We start from the raw sequence: 20,187 nt of genomic DNA on the forward strand, positions 1-20,187 counted from the left end.
CCAGGTTCACACATCCCATTGCCTAAAAGACTGAGGCACCTTGACTCGGGAAGCAAGGGGCAGGAGGTCGGGTGTACCAACCACTACACTGCCTGGCCCTCCAGGCAGGGCTGGTGTTAGAGGGTGGCAAGCAGGGCAATTGCCAAGGCCCTGCAAAGCTAAGTTACATTCTTCAGCCCTGGGCAGTGGGGATCGGGGTTGGAGCGCCACCTCTACCCCCTGACTCACCTCAGTGGGCCTCCTGGCCTGTGGGTCAGTGTCAAAGCCTCTGCACCCAGCACTGGCTCTGCCCCCAGAGATCAGGTTTCAGAGTAACAGCCGTGTTAGTCTGTCTTTGCAAAAAGAAAAGGAGTACTTGTGGCACCTTAGAGACTAACCAATTTATCTGAGCATGAGCTTTCGTGAGCTACATGCTCAAATAAATTGGTTAGTCTCTAAGGTGCCACAAGTACTCTTTTTCTTTTTCTCCCAGAGATCGTCACACATGCCTGCCGTGGGGGGCAACTCCCTATTTTCTGCCCTGGCCCTAGTGAGTCTAATGCCAGCCCTGCCTCCAGGCACTATGTTACAGGCCTAAACAACCGAGGGATTAAGCAGTTGAAAAGACATGTACGTAAGTGCAAGAAAAATCAGGATTCCCCGTACACACTGAGGATTCCCCACACACTAACTGAAAAAAGATCCATGCATCTCTACAGACAGCTCTGTAAACACCTTTGCTCAGTGTGCAGCAGTGGGTTAGAAAGCTCCCATAATATTAGTGTGTATTAGACAGCAATAGAAAATATAACTGAAATATTATAATACAGTTCTATAAATCAATTGTACACCCTCACTAGGTTCAAACTTGGGAAACCGATTTAAAAAGTAGATAATGGGGGCAAAGGTCCAGAGAAAGGCAACTGAAATGCTAGGTGGTATATGGATTAATGGTTATGAGAAATAGTGGTGTGAGGCAGTCCAGTTTACTCTCTTACAATACAGGAACAATGGGTCACTCAATGAAATGAAAAGGCAACAGATTTAACACGGATCAAAAGGAAATACTTCTTTACGCACCACATAATTAACCTGTGAAACTTACTACTACATATCACTAAGGCTGAGAGCAGAATTTTAAAAAGTCTTGTCATTTACATGAATAGAAATATTTGGACCTAGTAATCATTTTTTTTTTCTGAGCATATTAGGAGGAGGAAAAATACAGTTATAACTTAACTATGCTGTGGGTACTGCCTTGCCATATTTAGCCCTGGTACATCCAGCTAGGATTGCTGTTGGTGTCTGTCCCTCGTGGCTATGTGCATGGCTCGCCCATGTAGAAGGTGAAGCTATGTGAGTGGGGTACTAATTTGTACCTTGTACCTTGGTTCTGAATCTCTTGCCGACTGGCGTCAGCTGCACCCACTCTAGCTAGGCCAAGCAAGCTCTACATGCCCTCTGTACGAGCAGAGGTACAGTGTGCCACCTCATGGTTCATTGGGTAGAAGTGCTGGGCACATCCTGTGTCCTGAAGGTCAGGTCAGCAGCAATCTCAGTTTCCAGTTAACAGTCCAGGACTTTTATGGCTTAGGCAGGTCTCATTTGTGAATGGTGTTTTCCTTTTTAGGGCCCTAGCTCACAAAAGCTTATGCTCAAATAAATTTGTTAGTCTCTAAGGTGCCACAAGTACTCCTTTTTTTTTTTAGAGAAGCTGTATGTATGCAGAGCTGATTATCCTGCAAACAGTGTTATATATTAATATTTGTACAGCTGCATGGGCGTCCTGGGGTTCTTAGAATCGAAAGTCTCACAGCTTCTATACAGCCTCTTTAATTAACTTAATGCAGACATTAGTGTGACACAGGGAATGTCTCTCAAGGGGGAAGTTTTTCATTTATCGCCACTTAGCCAAGGCATTTTATACTTTTCATTTCCATACAGTAAATCCTGCTTTGTGGAGTGAAAACTAGCCTTTTGCTTTCACAGTCAACAGTTTGCCTGCCTGGGAGAGATGAAGCTCCCCAGGCAGAGCAGTCAGCATATCTCTGAGCTGTGGCCCTGACTTACTTTTGCCTCTGCCCCCAAAGGAGCCCAGCACCAACTGGTGCCACCCCCTGAAGCCAGTCTCTGCCCACGGAGCCTGCCTGCCATGAAATGCTTCCTGAGGCACTCGCTTGCTGCTGCCTGGGTAGTGCCCAGCTGTGCAGAGGTGGCTTGGCTCAGGGAGCAGAGCAGGGAGGGCTGCTGGGCAGAGAGCTAGGGGCCCGAGTGAGCCGAGCGGCTCCCACCGCCTTCCGATCAGCCGGCTTCTGGCAGGAGGTGATGGTTTTCAAACTGGGATGTGCCCCCCCGGCAGTTCAGAAACCTCTGCTAAATTGAAGGCAGAAATCTGGGGAGGCAGGTGACCCCTGCCCCCCATGGCTCCATTTTTCTGTCCCTGCAGCTTTTCACCCTGGGCAGCTGCCTTGCTCGCTCCACCCTGGTTATGGCTCTGGGCACTGCAACCCCGGAAGTTGCAATGCCCTAAGTGGAGAGCCAAGCCCAGCCAGCCCCACAGCACAGGAGCTGCAGGAGCCGCCACTGTGGGGTGAGTGCTGGACAGGATCCTACTTCCCAGGGGGTAAGAGCCAACCAAACCCACCCCAGGGCCTCCACTCCCAAATCATTTACTGCATTGTGACAGGCCATAAACATTTATAAATGGGTCCTGAGTCCAAAAATGTTGAGAACCACTGCTGTAAGGTATTGGACATACTAGTACAGTGCACTTCTCCGCACATGTCTCTCGCCACAGGTGGGGTACAGTAGAACTGTACCTGAAGGAGCCCTCTGCTCGTGCTTATCTAATAGCAAAATGTTTCTCTGCATAGAGAGGTTTTGATAGTGCCTTACTTATGTTCCTAGAGTTAGCAGAGCCTGAACAGTTAGCTGTGAGGCTGGTAGACAGGTACAGAAAACTGCTTGTTTTGCCATTGGCTGTGTGGATTCTGTCCTTGATCATGGTCAGTATCCATCATTCACTGCATTATCTTTTTTGTCTTGTAGGTGAAAGAATGGTTATGTTTGAATTGCCAGATGCAGAGAGCTTTGGGAATGGACATGACCACCGCACCTCGCTCCAAAAGCCAGCAGCAGCTACATTCCCCTTCACTTTCTCCATCCCACTCCCCAGCCAAACATCCCCAGCCTCCACCCCTGGGAATGACAGGACAGGAGAAACCACCAGGAACTGTGCAGCCAGGTATTAGGCAGGGTGCTGGTGTTCTGCAATCAGAGTCACCAAAATCACCCCAAGCTACAGCACAGAGGGAACAACACAGCCAAGGGCAGCCAAAACCTGCTGCACCTCAGGAAGTGGTGAGGTCTTCCCCTCAGCATCAAGCAAAGCCTTCCACCTGTGACCAGAGACAGACTGTGGGAGACTCCCCAGCAAAGACTTCAGCACCCCCACACAGTGCTGCAGCACAAGAGCAACTCCAAGAGGGCCTCACAGAAAAGCTCTTCGGGTTTGGGGCTTCTCTTTTGACCCAGGCAAGCACACTCATGTCTGTCCAGCCAGAGGCCACCCTGCAAAGTCAACAGTCCCCTGGCAAAGTGCCTCCAAAAATTGTCTTCAGTGATGCCAGCAAAGAAGCTGGACTCAGAGCCTCAAGTGCTGCATCTGGAGCACAGAGTAGGGCTGGGACTACCCCAGCTACAAAGCAAGGAAAAGCAGCACAAGTCATCAAGCCAAAGGAAGTGCCGAAGGAAAGGGTCTTGTGCCCCCTCTGCAAATCAGAGATCAGTGTGGGCTCCGGGGAACCATCCAACTATAATACTTGTACGACCTGTAAACAGCAGGTCTGCCTCATGTGTGGATTCAACCCAACACCTCATCTTGTGGAGGTAAGGAGGCTGCACACTGGGCTTGACCATCTATCAGTTCACTGGGAATCCTGATTCTGTTCTGAGATTTGGATATTAATAACATGGGAAAAGTCAGTGCATTTTTCTTTCAGGTTTTAATAGACTTCTAAAAAAGCCTTGACAAAGTCCCTCTCTAAAGGCCAATTAATTTGCAACAAGTTAGGGGGCTTTAGAAATGAATCACACCACTGTGGTGCATATTACCCCATTGTGTAGACAAGCCCTAGATGTGTACTTGGGCCATGTGTTTGGATCTTGGTTGTGTTGGGATTTTACCATATTTGATTTGGGGTGGCAGGGTAGAGTTGCTGAAGATGGCCTTTGCAGTTTGCTTGGCACATCCTTGTTTGGTTGCAGCCCTTTAATGGCATCTTTGGGTGTCCAAGAGTATAGAATGTGGCTGCTGCCTGCTGCGAGGGCTTGGAGTCCTCAGTCCCTATGGTTATGGGCAGGAGGAAGCAATATGAAGGCAGATTTTATGTTAGGCAGGGGCCTGTAGCAAGACATTTGTACAGCCTGTTATTTCTCAGGACAATAGGGTACTGGAAGTGGATCCCAGCTTTGGGGTCATGCTGTTCAATGGAAGACTGGTGGTGAATAAGTCAGTAATCATCCATGACTTGATAAGGGATGAGGCTCCTTACTTTGGCTGCATAATGCTGCAGGACTGGTTTTGGTGCAGTTGGTTCCATCTGGGAACTAGGTACAGTGTGATGTAAAGGGGGATTGTTGGGGAGATGATGTGGCTGTGCTGTTTATGTCCAATATAAAATGTAAGAGACATCCTGCTCCCAAACTAGCTCTGATAGAGTGCGTCCTTTGGGTATGTAGGATAAAGATCGGATGGAGTACCATTGCTGGTATATGGTTCACCATGTTGCACTGCATTATTCCCTGCACAAATTGCCTCACAGGCAGAGAGGCTGGTAGCATTCGTTGACTTTAACATCCATGTGGATCTCAAATTTCCTGGGCCTGCTCAGGGTTTCCTGGTCACTATAAAGACCAGGGTGGCTGTCCAAGGTGATTGAAAGCTTGGCTCCTATAGGTGGTTGAACTTTGGCTCTGGTGTTTGGGTTAGAGTTAGATTGGGGGATTGACTATTATACCCTTGTCTGTTGCTGTATGATATTAAATCAGTTGTTTTTCATGATTTTAAAGACGTCTAACGAGAAAACACTGAAAAACATCCTATTTGTAACCAGTTATGCTTAAGTACAATGTATAGTTCGGGTACGCTAGATGTTTTTTTTTTTTTAAATTAAGAATACTGGCATAAAAACAGCAATTTGGACTCAATTTTCACCATTGGTATCAAGCACTGCAATTCCATTGTCTCCAGTGGAGTTGTTCCTGCTTATGCCTGTAGTGAATATGGCTCCTTATTGTTCAGGTTCCAGGTTTTCCTATTGCTAGTGCCACAGGAAGTGGTGCTGCTGATTCAATAGGTGCCACACTCCCCTCTGAGTTAGTAGTAGAGCAATGCTCTTACTTGGTGTTGTGCTGCTGGAGTGTCTGTCATTTGGATGGGATATTAAACCAAAGTCATTTAACGTTCCCATGCACTTTGCCCAAAGAGTACTGATGGTAACCCTGCTATCCTGGCCCAATTCCATTATGAGTAAGGTTGCGATTTTATCACGGAGGTCACGGAATCCATGATTTCCAGAAACCTCCGTGACTTCAGCCTGCGGTGGCTGGGAGCTGCTGGGTCCCCCTGTGGCGGCTGGGAGCAGCAGGCTGCCACAGCCACCTCCAGCGGCAGGGGCCTCCCGGATCTCCGAGCCGCCGCAGGTGGTGGGGGTACCCCGCAGCTCTTGGCCACTGCAGGCAGCGGGCCCCCCCTCCACATCTCTGAGCTACTGTGGGCGGCAGGGGTACCCCCGAGCTCCTAGCTGCCACATGCTGGAGAGCACCTCACAGCTCTCAACCCCTGCAGGCAGTGGGGGCCTCCCATAGCTCTGAGCTGTTGTGGGCGGCAGTGGTATCCCCCAGTTTCTGGCTGCCGCGGGCGTAGGGGAACTCCGGAGCACCAAGCCACTGCAGGTGGCAGAGTTACCCGGCAGCTCCCAGCCACCTGGAGCCCCCGGAGCTTCGAGCCACCATGAGTGGTGGGGGTACACCACAGCTCTCGGCTACCCAGGGCCCCTCGGAGCTCTGAGCCACAGCAGGGGTAACCTACAGCTCCCGGCTACCTCAGGCAGTGGAGGTACCTCACAGCTCCTGGCCACCCAGGGCCCCTGGGTGCTCCAAGCCACCGCAGGCTGTGGGGGACCCTAGAGCCCTGAGCCCCCCAGAGGAGGTGGGGGTCTCAAGAGCTCACAGCAGGGCCCTGCAGGTGCCCAGCCACTGCAGGCGGTATGGGGACCCCACAGCTGAGCTCCCTATTTTGTCATGGATATTTTTAGTAAAAGTCAGGGACAGGTCATGGGCTTCCATGAATTTTTCTTTATTGCCTGTGACCTGTCCCTGACTTTTACTAAAAACATCCGTGACAAAATCTTAACCTTACTAATAAGACAGTAAATATCTTAATGCCTTTATATAAATCCACGGTATGCCCACACATTGAATACTGTGGGGCGTTCTGGTCACCCCATCTCAAAAAAGATATATTGGAATTGGAAAAGATACAGAAAAGAGCAACAAAATTAACTAAAAGAAAAGGAGTACTTGTGGCACCTTAGAGACTAACACATTTATTTGAGCATAAGCTTTTGTGAGCTACAGCTCACTTCATCCGATGAAGTTAGCTATAGCTCATAAAAGCTTATGCTCAGATAAATTTGTTAGTCTCTAAGGTGCCGCAAGTACTCCTTTTCTTTTTGCGGATACAGACTAAGACTGCTGCTACTCTGAAACCTGTCAAAATTAACTAAGGGTATGGAACAGTTTCCATATGAGGAGAGATTAAAAAGACTGGGACTGTTCATCGTAGAAAAGAGACAACTAAGGGTGATATGATAGAGGTCTATAAAATCATGAATGGTGTGGAGAAAGTGAATAAGGAAGTGTTATTTAATCCTTCACATAACACAAGAACCAGTGGTCATCCTATGAAATTAATAGGCAGCAAGTTTAAAACAAGCAAAAGGAAGTATTTCTTCATACTACACACAGTCAATCTGTGGAGCTTGTTACCAGGGGATATTGTGAAGGACAAAACTACAATGGGTTCAAAATATAACTAGATAAGTTCATGGAGGATAGGTCCATCAATGGCTGTTAGCCAGGATGGGCAGGGATACATGTCCATGCTCTAGGTGTTCCTAGCTTCTGATTGCCAGTGGACGATGGGAGTGATCATTTGATGATTACCTGTTCTGTTCATTCCATCTGATGCATCTGGCACTGGCCACTGCCGGCAGACTGGATAGTAGGCTAGTTGGACCATTGGTCTGACCCAGCCTGGCTGTTCTTACGAGGTTTGAATGTTGGAATGAGTATCTAACAATAGTCTTCAGTGAAAATGGGTTTAAATTAACACAACTTTAAAGGTTTGTGAATTATGCACTGGGGTGAGCCCCAGCACATGTGTTCCCCTAAGGAATGATGAGTGGTGTATGTCATTCAGTGTGTATGTCATTCAGTGTGCATTGTAATGCTCCACACCAGCCAGGAATGCTTTCATATCTGGCCTATTTTCAGGAAATCCAGAAACTGAGAAAAGGGATTAACCACCTTGCCCTCCTCCTCATCTCACCAACTTGCCCCCTTTGCTCATGGAACTCAGCTCAGGACTAAGAGTTCTGTTTCCACTGATAATACTTTGTACATCACAAACCTCAGTTAGTGAGGCCTGGCACCAGTGCTTTCATATAGGTTGTCACTGTGCCTCAGTGGATCACAACTGAGGATACTGAATTCAGGACAAGCTGCTGAGAAATAGGGCAGACACACCCCAGAATTGGTGGTTATTCTTCCATAAGATGTACCAATCCAGCAGCAAAAGTAAACTTCTGTCTCACCACATTGGATAACAAGAAATGGAGTCTCCTTAGGTATTCCAGTCCTGGATTCAACACCCAGACACTAGACTGGACGGGTGGTTATTTAAAACCAATTTCATCAACCAAAGGGTCCTTTTGATTCCAAAGGTCCAGCCACATACCCAGGTCAATATATAACTCAAATCTTACCCAATAATCACGCTGTTGTGAACCCTTTAGTATCTAATATATAAAGATTTATTTATAAAAAGAAAAAAAGGTGGGAGTTTAAATTGGTTAAAGGAATCAAATGCATACAATAATTGCAAGGTTCTTGGATCAGGCTTAATGCAGTGATGAAATAAACTGCTGGCTTGTTAAGAGTCTGGTTGCTTCCAAATGACTTGGAAGGTCCTTAGTCCCTTGGTTAGAATGCTTCCATTGGTATAAGTTCATAGTCCAAAGTTTTGAGCAGGAAAGAGGCAAAATGGAGATGTTTCTAGGGCCTTTTATAGCTTCTGCCATGTGGAGGGAAACCCATTGTTTTATTCAAAGCCCTCCGCACCGCTTGTGGAAAAAGAGGTAACAAGATGGAGTTTAGTGTCACATGGTCTTGTCACATGCTCTTGCATGATTTGCTAAGTCATAGCAGGGGCCATTACCCATACTCTAGTTCAGGGGTGGGCAAACTACAGCCCACGAGCCACATCCAGCCCACCAGCTGTTTTAAGCCAGCCCTCAAGCTCTCGCTGAGGAGCGGGGTCTGGGACTTGCCCTGCTCCAGCACTCTGGCAGTTCAGTCGTGACGCAGAGTCGGGGGCTGCTCCATGCGGCTCCCGGAAGCAATGGCATGGACCTGCTTCAGCTCTGGCAGCCACTCTGCATACTGCCCCGGCCCCAAGCGCCGCCCCCACAGCTCCCATTGGCCAGGAACCACCTGGCCACACCTCCACATAGGAGCCAGAGAAGGGACATGCTGTTGCTTCCGGGAGCCGCTTTAGGTAAGCGCCCCCTGGAGCCTGCACCCCTGAGCCTCTCCCCATGCCCCAACCCCCTGTCCCAGCCCTGATCCCTCTCCTGCCCTCCGAACCCCTTGATCCCAGCTCAGAGCACCCTCCTACACCCCAAAATCTGCATCCCCAGAGCCTGCACCCCCAGCCGGAGCCTGCACCCCTTCTCACTCCCCTGGCCCAGCCTGAAGCCCCTTCCCGCACCCTGGACTCCTCATTTTTGGCCCCACCCCAGAGCCCGCACCCCCAACCAGAGCCCCCACATCCTCCTGCACCCCAACTTTGTGAGCATTCATGGTCTGCCATACAATTTCTATTCCCAGATGTGGCCCTTGGGCCAAAAAGTTTGCCCACCCCTGCTCTAGTTAGAAGGTTCACATGAATATCCATCAGGTGTGGATAGGCGTCTTCCATGGTCCATTGTGAGTTAAGTGTTCCTTGATGAGCCGTTCAACTTGAATAGTTCCTTCACAATGTTCAGGCTAAATATCTTGTGTATGTTATCACAGGAGCAAACATTTGAAATACAGGTACACAGTTAATATTCATAACTTCAGATACAAAAATGATGCATGCATGCAAATAGGATAATCATATTCAGCAAACCATAACTTTTCCATTGACACCTTATTTGACATACTTTGTACAAGTTTTGTTGCAATTATATAACAGTGTAGATTCTACATAGTCATATTTTAATCAGATAACGTCACATAGGTCACCTGGGATCACCTCCAGTTTCAGATGGAGTAACTCAGGCACAGAGATCAAGTCCCACATTTTCAAAGGTGCCCACTGACTGGGGCTGCCCCAGTTCTTGTGTACCCAGCTTTAGACTTCTTAGGCCAAATTCATCACTGATGTAATCCCACTGGAGCCAGTGGAGTTACACCAGGGATGAATATGGTCACTGGGTCCTAATTTTCAACTATTCCTGTTATCTGCAGTTCCCATTGACTGCAGATGAGAGGAGAGAGTACCTCTGTGTGTGGTACTGAGGAAATGTAGAGTGCTGCATAAATAGCAAGGAGGGAGAGCCGATTTTCTGAGGCTGCTCTAAAGGGTTAGAACTAGGAGAACCTGGGTGAGAGTGAGCAAAGGCAGTAAAAACATTCCCTGGTGCTGAGGTCTATTACGTCTGCCAAAGGAAGTAACAGGAGCTCCGTTGCTTGGCTCAAAGCACTGGAGGTTATGTGGGGGTGAACAAGACAGAACGAGAAACAATGGTCTCAAGTTGCAGTAGGGGAGGTCTAGGTTGGATATTAGGAGGGTGGTGAAGCACTGGAATGGGTTATCTAGGGAGGTGGTGGAATCTCCCTCCTTAGAGGTTTTTAAGGCCTGGCGTGACAAAGCCCTGGCTGGGATGATTTAGTTGGTGTTGGTCCTTGTTTGAGCAAGGGATTGGACTAGATGACCTCCTGAGGTCTCTTCCAACCCTAATATTCTATGAATCCTGTACTGGCTGGGAAAGTACAAATTAAGTTGCTTGCCCAGCATCACATAGGACATTTGTAGTAAAAGTGGGAGCGGAACGCTCCCAACTATCTGATATGCTAAAGCTGTGTTTTCTCCACTAGACCTCCATGTTCTCAGGCAAATTTCTTCAACTCTCCATAGCGTAGCTATGTCACCAGTAGAAGGGGCTGCTCATGCATACCTGGTTTTGCAGAGCACTTTGTGGTGATCTGTACTGCAGTGTAAGCATCAAGCATTATTTTTAATCCCATGTTTTAGAGCACCAGTAAGTGAGGTCTCTCTGTGAGCCAGGCTGGCTCTGCAAGGGGCTCAGAAACAGGCTCCTGGTCCCTTTCCCCAAGCTGACTTTGCTGGGGGCTTGGGACTAGGTTGCATCTCCCTCTCCTAGAGCTGCTCTGGGTTTGCCAGGGATGTCAGTATTGGACTGCAGCTTTCTCTTTTTGAGCTGGGCTGGCTCTGCAGTGCTAACAGCAGTGAAAACTTATTTTAGAAACTGAGGTCAGCAGATGGGACTCTGAATATGCCAGGGAGCTAATCTGTGGCCATTTCAGACTGTTAAAGGATAATAAATACAGAACTCCTAATGGATGTTATATTTTTGCATTCTGGTTAGTTGAGTATACAGTACGTGACAGATTTTCAACAATTTGGGCATGAGATCAAAATCATGAAGGTTGATTGATCAAAATGACATGAAGCTTTGTGAAGCAGAAGATTCCAAGAGGCATTGCCATGCAACAATCACTGCCAAAAACAGCCAAAAGAAAATACAAACTGAAATGAAGGGAATTTGCTACATCCTCGAAGTCGAAGGTACATGAGGATGGGAACTGGATGTGACAAATAGGGTCCTAACCAGAGGCAATGCCGAAGTCCATCTAGAAGAGACATTGAGCTCCAGTCTACAAGTTACCTGCTACTGTCACTGGTGTAAAGGAAAGTGATAGCTGCACTGTGAGGTGGAGAGTCTCCATCAGATGTTGATGTAGTTGGAATCATTCCCTAATGCTGTTCACTGGTGACAGTGCTATGTAGATTTCACTTACCCTGGCTCCCTTTCCCCACCCTTATCAATATACCTATTAGTACAAGCCTCCAGACTACCCTGTCCTTGCTGGGAGGTACTGCCTGAGGGAACCTGCCTCTGGAGGCTAAGACAATGGGGCCAAATCCCAGCCCTGGCTCAGAGCCCAGCCAGAGTGCTGTCACTAAGCTGGGCTCCACAGCTACCACCAACTCTTCAGATCCTGCCAGTGGAGACTCTTTACAGCAGCAGCTGCAGAGCTGCTGACAAGACAGAGCCATAGAGACAAAATGACTCCTCATCCATTCCCCCGCTCCCCCCACCACCACCTCCCACCGTGTTGAGTTGTGTCACTGAGGAAAGACATTTCAGCTGCAGGGGTGGAGTAAGAGTGGAGCAGCCCGTGAGAGGAGAGGGGAAAGCAGCTCCCTGCTGAAGGCCAGTGCCAGCTCCATTTGGAGCAGCCAGCTAGGCAGAGTACGGGTCCAGTCTAATGAAGGAATCCCCCATTTCCAGGGTGAGGAGAAGGATGCAGTAGAACCTCCTTCCCTACAAGTCAGTCATAGCTGAAGGTGTAATCAGGTGGCCTGCCCCTTCCCAGTTCAGGCAGCCAGCCAGCCCTGTTCATTTCTCAGACCCAGCTGGCAGAATCAGCACTAGGCATAAGCAAGCTAAGCAATGGTTTAAGGCCCTGAGCAGCTCAAGGGGGCCCCCTATTAGCGTATTATTGTGGGGGGGAACAATATTCCTGCTTAGGGTCCCCAATAGGCTAGCACCACCTCTGCCAGCTGGGAAGAGGTCAGTGGTTCCTATAAAGGGCTGAGAGAGCACACTTGGAAGGGAGCTGCAGGAGGGAGATTGGCTCCCGTGACTAGCCATGGAGCAGAGTGAAAGGCTTCTGGGCCCCAGCAGCCTACTGTGGTTGTGAGTTTATTACTTTGCAAGTTCTTGTTTGCATTAATAAAATAGTGCCCTGGAAGAAGGGCCTGAAAGACTTTGGGTATGACAGAGAGTCCCTCATGGGCTGGGGAGCCAGGCCATCATCCCACATGGGCAGGAAGGAGGGGTGGATTGGTGATGAGCTCCTGGAACTTGGGGGAAACTGGGGCAGTAACTAGCCTGAAGCTAGACAGTGTAGCTGACACTGCTGCCAAGGGGCTGGTTTCTTCCTCTTCTCACAGATATCTCCACCAAGGTTACTGAGTCCCATGTGTAGTAGACACCCTTGCCTAGAATCTGTAGGCTTAGAATGATTTGATGTTTATCGGTAAACCTATTCAATGTGGATTTCATTGTACACCCACAAACCGAGGACAAAATATTTCCATTAATAATAATTGAAATTAACAGATAGGCAAAATAAGAAAAATGCTGCTTGAGATCTTATTACAGTTTGGTTTAAGGATATTTATTTTGCATAATTTGACATGATGCTGGCAATTTGTGTTTGGCTATAAAGCTTGAACTTTTTGTATCTGTGTCTATTGTCATTAAATAATTATTATTGACATCCCCCATAATTTCTTCAAACATGAAAATTATATATACAAAAATAGAAAAATGTGCTTAAAACCCATAATTTTGAGCAACTGTGAAAATGTCAATTAATTAAAAATTGACAAAATGTTTAAAAATAAACACTGATGTTATCTGTCAAAATCATAAATATATAGAACTCTGCCAAGCCTGAGGAGCTGTGTCGGGCCAGAAATAAGGCAAACCGTGCCTCTCTCTAGTTGGCCCTCTTCTGGGCTTCCATGGGTACAGTAAGGAGTGACTGAGCATGTGCACCATAGAGCTACCATGCACAGGAATAAGAGGCCTACGTGGCCCTTGGCTGGGTCAGGATTTGGCCCATGCAGGCTGAATTAATCTCTGTTATCTGACATCTGTACACACCTTATGTTTATTGGAATCAGTGGGATGAGAGAGCCAATGACATTTCTTTTTTTGTAGGGATCTGAGTTCATATGGGCCTTTTTGTGTTTTCTGTCCATCCCCAGGATGTGCGGGGTGGGAGATTCTTAGCCCTGGGGTATGAGAACTTTGTGGTTCCTATAAGGATACAGTTTAGGGATCCAGTCGTTTTTAAATGAGGTGGCAATCAGGTAACAGGATTAAAGTCTCATCCCCTCCTGCCTAGATTCCCTCCTTGGATCTTGACTTCTGTACAGGGCTTTTGAGCTTGGAATAGCACAGCTGCTGTGGGCAGGGTATGGCAGTTACTCAGGGCAGGGATCCCTCACAGTGGCTTAGGGAAGGCCGTTACCCAGCACAAGCTGAATGAAGCTTTGTGGTATCTGGCCACAACCAGGAACTGCCAGAGGAGCTGTAGTGGGGAGTGGAAAGAAAGTTGGGCTGGGTTCCACCCCCACTGATCCAGCACCTAACAGCTTGCTGCAGCAGGACATTTCCCCTTTTCCTGCACCGGGGCACTATGTAGCACTGGAGCTACTGTAACTCCTAAAGGAGAGGAATAAAGTGGGGGTGGGGAAGGGGGGGCCTGAGCTCCCTCCAGTAACTCCTGGATGCAGCATCCCACCCTCTGGGGGCATCACATGAAGCAGAAGCAGTGGAGAGAAAAGAGACAGGCTGAGCTTCTTACCAGGGTGCAGTAGTCAACCACCCATTTGGGATAACACGCTCCTCCTACAGGCTAATGAGTTAGCTGTGCTCTCATGCTGGAAATTCAGGGTTCAAATCTTGCTGATGCATGGTTGGGGAGGAGTGTTATAACATTACTAAGGTCCAGGCCGCATTGTCTACTCAGGTTCTCATGGAGCAGCCCTCCCCATGGCTTGCAGAAAATCTTGGAGTAGTTCTTCGGGATCCTTGCTTCTTCTTTCTCCTCCTTCTCCCTGCGTCTCAGTGAGCAGCCTAGGGTGTGGTACCCATCCTCCCAAATCTGGTGTGGTGCCCACCCACCAGCGGCCTTACTCAGCCATTACTGATGACCCCCACGTCTCTAATGATATTGTAGTGTTTCCCTCAAGAGGTGCATGCATGGTGAGTGTGCCTTTGCCCAGGCATCTGCTATGGGGATCAGCACTATATTCTGTAACTATCAGATCATTAATAACTCCTGGTCTCCTGCCATTCATAAATGCCCTTGTGATGGGTTGCCCCCTCACCCCCCCGGGATGCCACCTAATGTACTGGGCTACCACTGCACCTGACCCACCAGCCTGGGTTCCCTTAACACTGTACTGTTATGCAGCCTGTCAAGTCCTTTCCCAGGCTTCAGGCTGCACTTTATCAGCACACATACAGGTAGGGACACACCCAGCTGCAGAAACACAGACACTAGCTCTGCCTGGGAAGGCTCAGCTAAGGAACTGTCCAGTTACTCAAGCGCACACCCTTCTCTAGAGTTCAAACCCAAAATTATACCTTCTTGTGCTGAACAGAGAACGGTACAGTGTAAGCTTATAAAATTCACCCTCTCCCTCAATGTGGAGAGAGATATGCACAGCTTTTTGCCCCCCATCCTAGTTATGAGTTGCACAAACTCATTTTAGAGAAAACAAAAAAGTTTATTAACTACAAAAGATAGATTTTTTGTGATTATAAGTGATAGCAAACAGATCAAAGCAGATTATCTTAGTAAATAAACAAAAAAATGCAAACTGAGCTTAACAAACTGGGTAGGGTGAGAATTTGATAATTGGTATCCTGAGTGATAAACAGGCTGGCAGATTCTTAAGGCACAAGTTGCCTTGGCTTTCCCAGGTTTTCATACACAGGCTAAAAATCCTTCTAGCCTGGGGCGATCACTTCCCACAATTCAGTCATTGCCCCTCAGGTGTTTCCAGATGTGTTGTTGCAAGGAGGGTCAGGTTCCCCCAAGATGTCATTGTCCCCCTTTTATATCTTCCCACTTGCTAGAAAGCTATTTTGCTGTGCCCTGGGTCAAACAGTTCCCATGGTGCAGTGCTATCTCTGAGAGGTTTGTATTGTACACAGTTCCTGGGGTAATCCTTGTACTATGCATCCGATGAAGTGAGCTGTAGCTCACGAAAGCTCATGCTCAAATAAATTGGTTAGTCTCTAAGGTGCCACAAGTACTCCTTTTCTTTTTGCGAATACAGACTAACATGGCTGTTACTCTGAAACCTTGTACTTGAGTGCATTTCCTCACTAAGACATTAACATTGTTTGGCCTTTTTACTGTTGTACCTGAAAGGCTGCTTTTGGGTGCTTTCAACCTCATAACATGTTTCAGTAACACATACATAGCCAAACTTCATAACTTCCCATACGACAATAATACATACCATCCAATGAGATATTGCTGTGTAGCAGATCAAGACTTTTAGACTGATACCTCACAAGGCATACTTTGTACAAAATAAAACATATCCTAATTACATGACATGGTGAATATTGGGTGTCAGGGTGTCACAGCCCTCTCCTCATTGCTGCTCAGTAACTCATCAGCTGCTGGCAGACTTACCCACTGGGACAACTGGCATCAGCTCAGACAGCAGGGCCATGCTCAGGGGCAGAAGCACTTTTCACAGGAATCTGGTTGCAAAGGGCACTGAGCTCAGCTAGCATAGCCCCACATTTGGGGAGGGCAGAATCAGGCCAGCTGGAGGATGTGCTGATTCCACAAGTCTCCCAGGGAGCCTCTGACAGCAATGCCGTGGTCAGCCTCCCTACAGGGCATTGCCTTCTGCAGAGCAAAGCAACAGAAATTCCCAGAGGGCCAAAGGAAGGGTTCATTATGGGGAAAGAGTGGAGTAACTGTAGCTCAGCTCAGCTAAGGAACGACTTGCGGGGAGGGCTGTGAGAACTGTCTGTAGACACCTGAAATAGGAAGATTTAGTGTGAGATGAGGAGCCAGAGGGGAAAGGTAGGACAATTGAGGATGAATATCGTGAAGAAAGGGCTGCCAGGGTTGTGGGCTCTGGACCTGATTTAAGTCCCATTTAAGTCAGTGGGGCCCTTCCATTGACTGCAGTGGGAGCAGAACTGAGCTCTGTCAGATGGTGGGCAGATGAACCCAAGAAACCCAGAGAACCATATTGCTGCAGGCCAAATCTGCTCCTATCACTGTGCAGTACAAGGAAGCTGGCTTGTCTCCAGCACAGTTTCCTGTCCAGGGAGGTTGGGCTTTAAGCCCCTGTTTAACTGTCCCTGCAGTTGACCCACTGCACTATAGGACAGATCTCTAACATGCTTGGAATACATCTTGTGGGACTTACCCCACGTTAGAGTTTTTGGCTCTAACTGTGCTTGAAAACTATTTCAAACATGGTTACAGACCGTAGTATGGAGAGGTTCTAACCCTGGGAAGCACTTGAGTCATGTCACTTCATACCTCTCCACTCAGCCTGGGCACCAGTGAGAACAGTAAGAGCACAGGAGAGACTGTCTCCCTGATCTTTGTTCTGAAGCTCAGCACTATGGCAACCACCCACCGCAACCGCCAGGAGGAGCAATTGCAGGGAAAGTGTTGTCCAGCCCTGGCATCCCCAGGATGAAGCATGCTCCTTTGCCCCATCACCATCACTTATCCTGCCTGTGTCTCTTTCCATCCACACTCTGGCTGTCCTTCAACCATTGATCTCCTCTGATAATTTCACAGGGATCAGAGCTTAATGCTCAGAGCTATGGACAATAAGTTTTCAAACTATCCCTTAATTTTTAAAGTCACAAGAAGAGCCATGCAGCCCCCCTCCTGGCCCCCTCTCCCTTTGCAGCTTAGCTGGGCACAGCTCTAACTCTCCCCAACCAGACATCAAAAAGGAAATGAGGGTTTCCTAGGCAGCCATGTAACTAGACAATGTATGAAATTTCATATTTTTTTAAAAATCAAACAAAAATAAACATTTATTTCATCATGTGGACTCTCCACATAGGTCATCATCAGTGTGGGACCTCTAGATTCCCTGAGCAGACCTCTGCCTCTTGAGCCAAATGATTAGCTGGTAGCAGTAGAGCATTACCTTCTATATAGATCAGCCACTAGAGGTGGATGAGACACACGCTTTGCCAGAGGGCTTCACAGCTATTTGTCGGGACTCCATTTCAATTCTTCTGACAAGAAACCTTGTTAATGCACAGTTAAGGTTGCCTGGTATATTGTGCCCGTCCAGAACGTTGAGTTCAGCAAAACCTCAAGCTTCTGAAGACCAGGAAATGAACAGTTAAGGTGCACGCCCACACAACCTTAATTCTGCCCTCTGAGCGCTGCTCCAATACATCCACAGCACAGACTCCCACTCTGCGTTTGCACTGTATAGGAGCTAGCTACACATGCGCTACACTGACACAGCCTAAGTGACAGGAAAAACACCACATCTGCTAAATTTCAGTCCCTTCAACAACCTCTTCACCCTTCTGTGCCATTTATCTTCCATTACCCTCAGATCACTCATCTCCCATCTAACAGCTGACAATCCCAATGGCAAGAAAACTCCTATTCCCTGCTACTGACAGAACCTACACACAGTGCTGAAATGAGATATGCTGGATCTCTCAAGGTACACATGCACCTCTGTTTTTTGGTCACCCACAGGAGCTCAGAGTCCTCCTCCATCCCCATGCTCCAAGGACCACAGCCCTCCCCAGATCACCTCATGTCATAATCATAGCTCTGGTAAGCTGCTTCAACAAATTGCTCCACTGTTCAGTACAGCTACGCCTAACACAGTAAATGCTGCTGCAGTGCATGCAGATAATTGCCGGTAGCTAATGCCAGTTCCTGGGAGTGGGGTGGGAGAGAGGCAGAGTTTAGGTTCATAGACTCATAGAAGATTAGGGTTGGAAGAGACCTCAGGAGGTCATCTAGTCCAACCCCCTGCTCAAAGCAGGACCAACCCCAACTAAACCATCCCAGCCAGGGTTTTGTCAAGCCAGGCCTTAAAAATCTCTAAGGATGGAGATTCCACCGCCTCTCTAGGTAACCCATTTCAGTGCTTCACCACCCTCCTAGTGAAATAGTATTTCCTAATATCCAACCTAGACCTCCCTCACCATTGCGTCTTGTTCTGTCATCCGCCACCACTGAGAACAGCCTAGCTCCATCCTCTTTGGAACCTCCCTTCATGTAGTTGAAGGCTGCTATCAAATCCTCACTCACTCTTCTCTTCTGCAGTCTAAATAAGCCCAGTTCCCTCAGCCTCTCCTCATAAATCATAAAAAGAAAAGGAGTACTTGTGGCACCTTAGAGACTAACCAATTTATTTGAGCATTAGCTTTCGTGAGCTACAGCTCACTTCATCGGATGTGCCCCAGCCTGTAGGATTCATACATGGTTCATGTGCTTAGCAACATTCAGGGCACACCCGGAGTGTTGTATAGGAGCTGTGCACACACACCTCCTCTCAAGGGCATGAACCTTGGAATCTCGCCCAGATTACATGAACCATGGGAAGCCTCCCAGGACTGGGCTCAAGACCTGAGAGCAAGGAATGCGGAAGATAGAAATTGGTAAATAAGAATGTTAAACAAAGCCAGGGTATTCCCTTTATCTGTTGGAGAATGTAATGCGTGGGGGGAGAGAAAGAATAAAGGAGAGGGTGGAAAGCTGACGGGCAGAAGCCCGTTAGCAGACCAGCTTGCTTGCTTAAAGCTCTGTGCTGTCTTGTCACTGAACCGAAACACCAGCCCCCTAATAATTTTCGTTGCCTTCCGCTGGACTTTCTCCAATTTCTCCACATCCTTTCTGTAGTGGGGGCTCCGAAACTGGACTCAATACTCCAGATGTGGCCTCACCAGTGCTGAATAGAGGGAAATATTGCTGGCAATGCTCCTACTAATGCAGCTCAATATGCCATTAGCGTTCTTGGCAACAAGGGCACACTGTTGACTCATATTCAGCTTCTCATCCACTGTAATGCCCAGGTCCTTTTCCTGCAGAACTGCCACTTGGCCAGTCGGTCCCCAGCATGTAGCAGTGCATGGGATTATTCCATCTTAAATGCAGGACTCTGCACTTGTTCTTGTTGAACCTCATCAGATTTCTTTTGGCCCAATCCTCCAATTTGTCTAGGTCCTTCTGGACCCTATCCCTACCCTCTAGCCTATCTACCTCTCCCCCCAGCTTAGTGTCATCCGGGAACTTGCTGAGGGTGCAAACCATCCCATCATCCAGATCATTAATGAAGATGTCGAACAAAACTGGCCCCAGGTCAGACCCCTGGAGCACTCCGCTTGATACCGGCTGCCAACTAAACATCAAGCCGTTGATCACTACCCATTGAGCCTGACAATCTAACCGCTTTCTATCCACCTTATAGTCTGTTCATCCAATCCATACTTCTTTAACTTGCTGGCAAGAATACTGTTGGAGACCGTATCAAAAGCTTTGCTAAAGTCAAGGTATATCATGTCCACCACTTTACCCATATCCACAGAGCCAGGTAATCAGGTTGGTCAGGCATGGCTTACCCTACGTGAATCCATGTTGACTGTTCCTGACCACTTTCCTCTCCTCCAAGTGCTACAAAATTGATTCCTTGGGGACCTGCTCCGTGATTTTTCCAGGGACTGAGGTGAGGCTGTAGTTCCCAGAATTCTCCTTCTTCCCTTTTTTAAAGATGGGCACTATATTTGCCTTTTTCCAATCGTCCAGCCATGTACCTTAACTCTGGGTTCTAGCCCACAAAAGTTTATGCCCAAATACATTTGTTAGTCTCTAAGGTGCCACAAGGACTCCTTGTTTTTTTCCTGCTTTTACTGGTTTTTAGAAATTAGCACTGTAGTGTCCAGGAAGTAGATCTCTTGTGTGGACTGGTCCAGGCTGAGGTTGATGATGATTAGCACTACAGTGCTAATAAGCGATGGTCACATAAACACCACCCTATACTGGAAACCTACTGACCACTATACTTACCTACATGCCTCCATGTTT

The 20,187-nt window shown here is 47.8% G+C and overlaps 1 protein-coding gene across 1 annotated transcript in view; it reads left to right on the plus strand.

Annotated features, from left to right (window-relative positions):
* The window catches only part of BSN (bassoon presynaptic cytomatrix protein), a 464,875-nt gene that overhangs the window by 122,335 nt on the left and 322,353 nt on the right, over positions 1–20,187 (plus strand). Inside the window, exon 3 of the mRNA XM_084633753.1 lies at positions 3,028–3,867. Coding sequence (XP_084489879.1) covers positions 3,028–3,867 — 840 coding nt within the window. The remainder of the gene's footprint in view (positions 1–3,027; positions 3,868–20,187) is intronic.

Source organism: Lepidochelys olivacea (genome assembly GCF_965140295.1).
Source record: "Lepidochelys olivacea isolate rLepOli2 genome assembly, chromosome: 7".
Taxonomy (NCBI): domain Eukaryota; kingdom Metazoa; phylum Chordata; order Testudines; family Cheloniidae; genus Lepidochelys; species Lepidochelys olivacea.